Raw genomic sequence first — 627 nt, 5'->3', positions numbered from 1 at the left:
GGGTCCAGCATCTCGTCCCCTGAGTCCGACGGGTCTCCGTCCTCCAAGCTCGGGCCCTCTGGGGCCTCCCTGCGTTCCGCGGCGCACCGGCGGGACAGCGGGGAACGCGAGCGAGAGCGAGAGCGGGTGCGATCCTGGTGGGGGTCGCGACCCCGGCCCCGGCCCTCTGGCCGGCGGCCGCTACTGTCCCCCGACATCGCGCCAATTTGCGGTGCAACTTCGGGAACGGCGGAAGTTCGCGCCAGAAACTGAAACCCCTGCTAGTCTTGAGCGCCTGCTCCCGGCGGAACGCGGCTCCCGGGACGGCGAGCGAACTCACAGCGACGCCTGTGGCGGGAGGTCCCACTTACTTCACACTGCGAGTCCTCAGAATCTTGGCTTTCTCTGCCCTAGAGCTGCGCCTGCATCTTCCCAAGGTCCCCCTGGCACCTGCGGGACGCAGCCACTATCTGGCAACCTCGTGGACGCGAAGCGAATGTTGACTGAGCGAGTGTAATTCGAATCCTTGACCCGGATAAGAAAAATAGTCTGCTGCTTAGCCATACTAGGAGCGAGGGAGCTAGTGGGGTGAGCACAAAACAAACAACGGAGTTCCTTGAATTTTCACAGTACACTGTTAACAGACTT

General features: G+C 62.5%; 1 protein-coding gene across 3 annotated transcripts in view; it reads right to left on the bottom strand.

Annotated features, from left to right (window-relative positions):
• Nsmce4a (NSE4 homolog A, SMC5-SMC6 complex component) overlaps positions 1 to 303 on the bottom strand; it is a 14,405-nt gene extending 14,102 nt beyond the window's left edge. The window contains exon 1 of one of the 3 annotated variants that reach the window (XM_010632760.3): positions 12 to 303. In XM_010632760.3, the coding sequence (XP_010631062.1) occupies positions 12 to 197 (186 nt within the window). In that variant the 5' untranslated portion in view covers positions 198 to 303. Of the gene's footprint in view, positions 1 to 2 lie in introns of all 3 variants that reach the window. The other 2 variants (XM_010632759.3, XM_010632758.3) reach the window with 2 other exon arrangements.
• Between the last annotated feature and the right edge of the window lie 324 nt (positions 304 to 627).

Source organism: Fukomys damarensis, unplaced genomic scaffold, assembly GCF_012274545.1.
Source record: "Fukomys damarensis isolate Sample0158 unplaced genomic scaffold, DMR_v1.0_HiC HiC_scaffold_8, whole genome shotgun sequence".
Lineage (NCBI taxonomy): Eukaryota > Metazoa > Chordata > Mammalia > Rodentia > Bathyergidae > Fukomys > Fukomys damarensis.
Note: the sequence above shows the minus strand (reverse complement) of the source record. Positions and strands in the feature narration are given on the sequence as shown.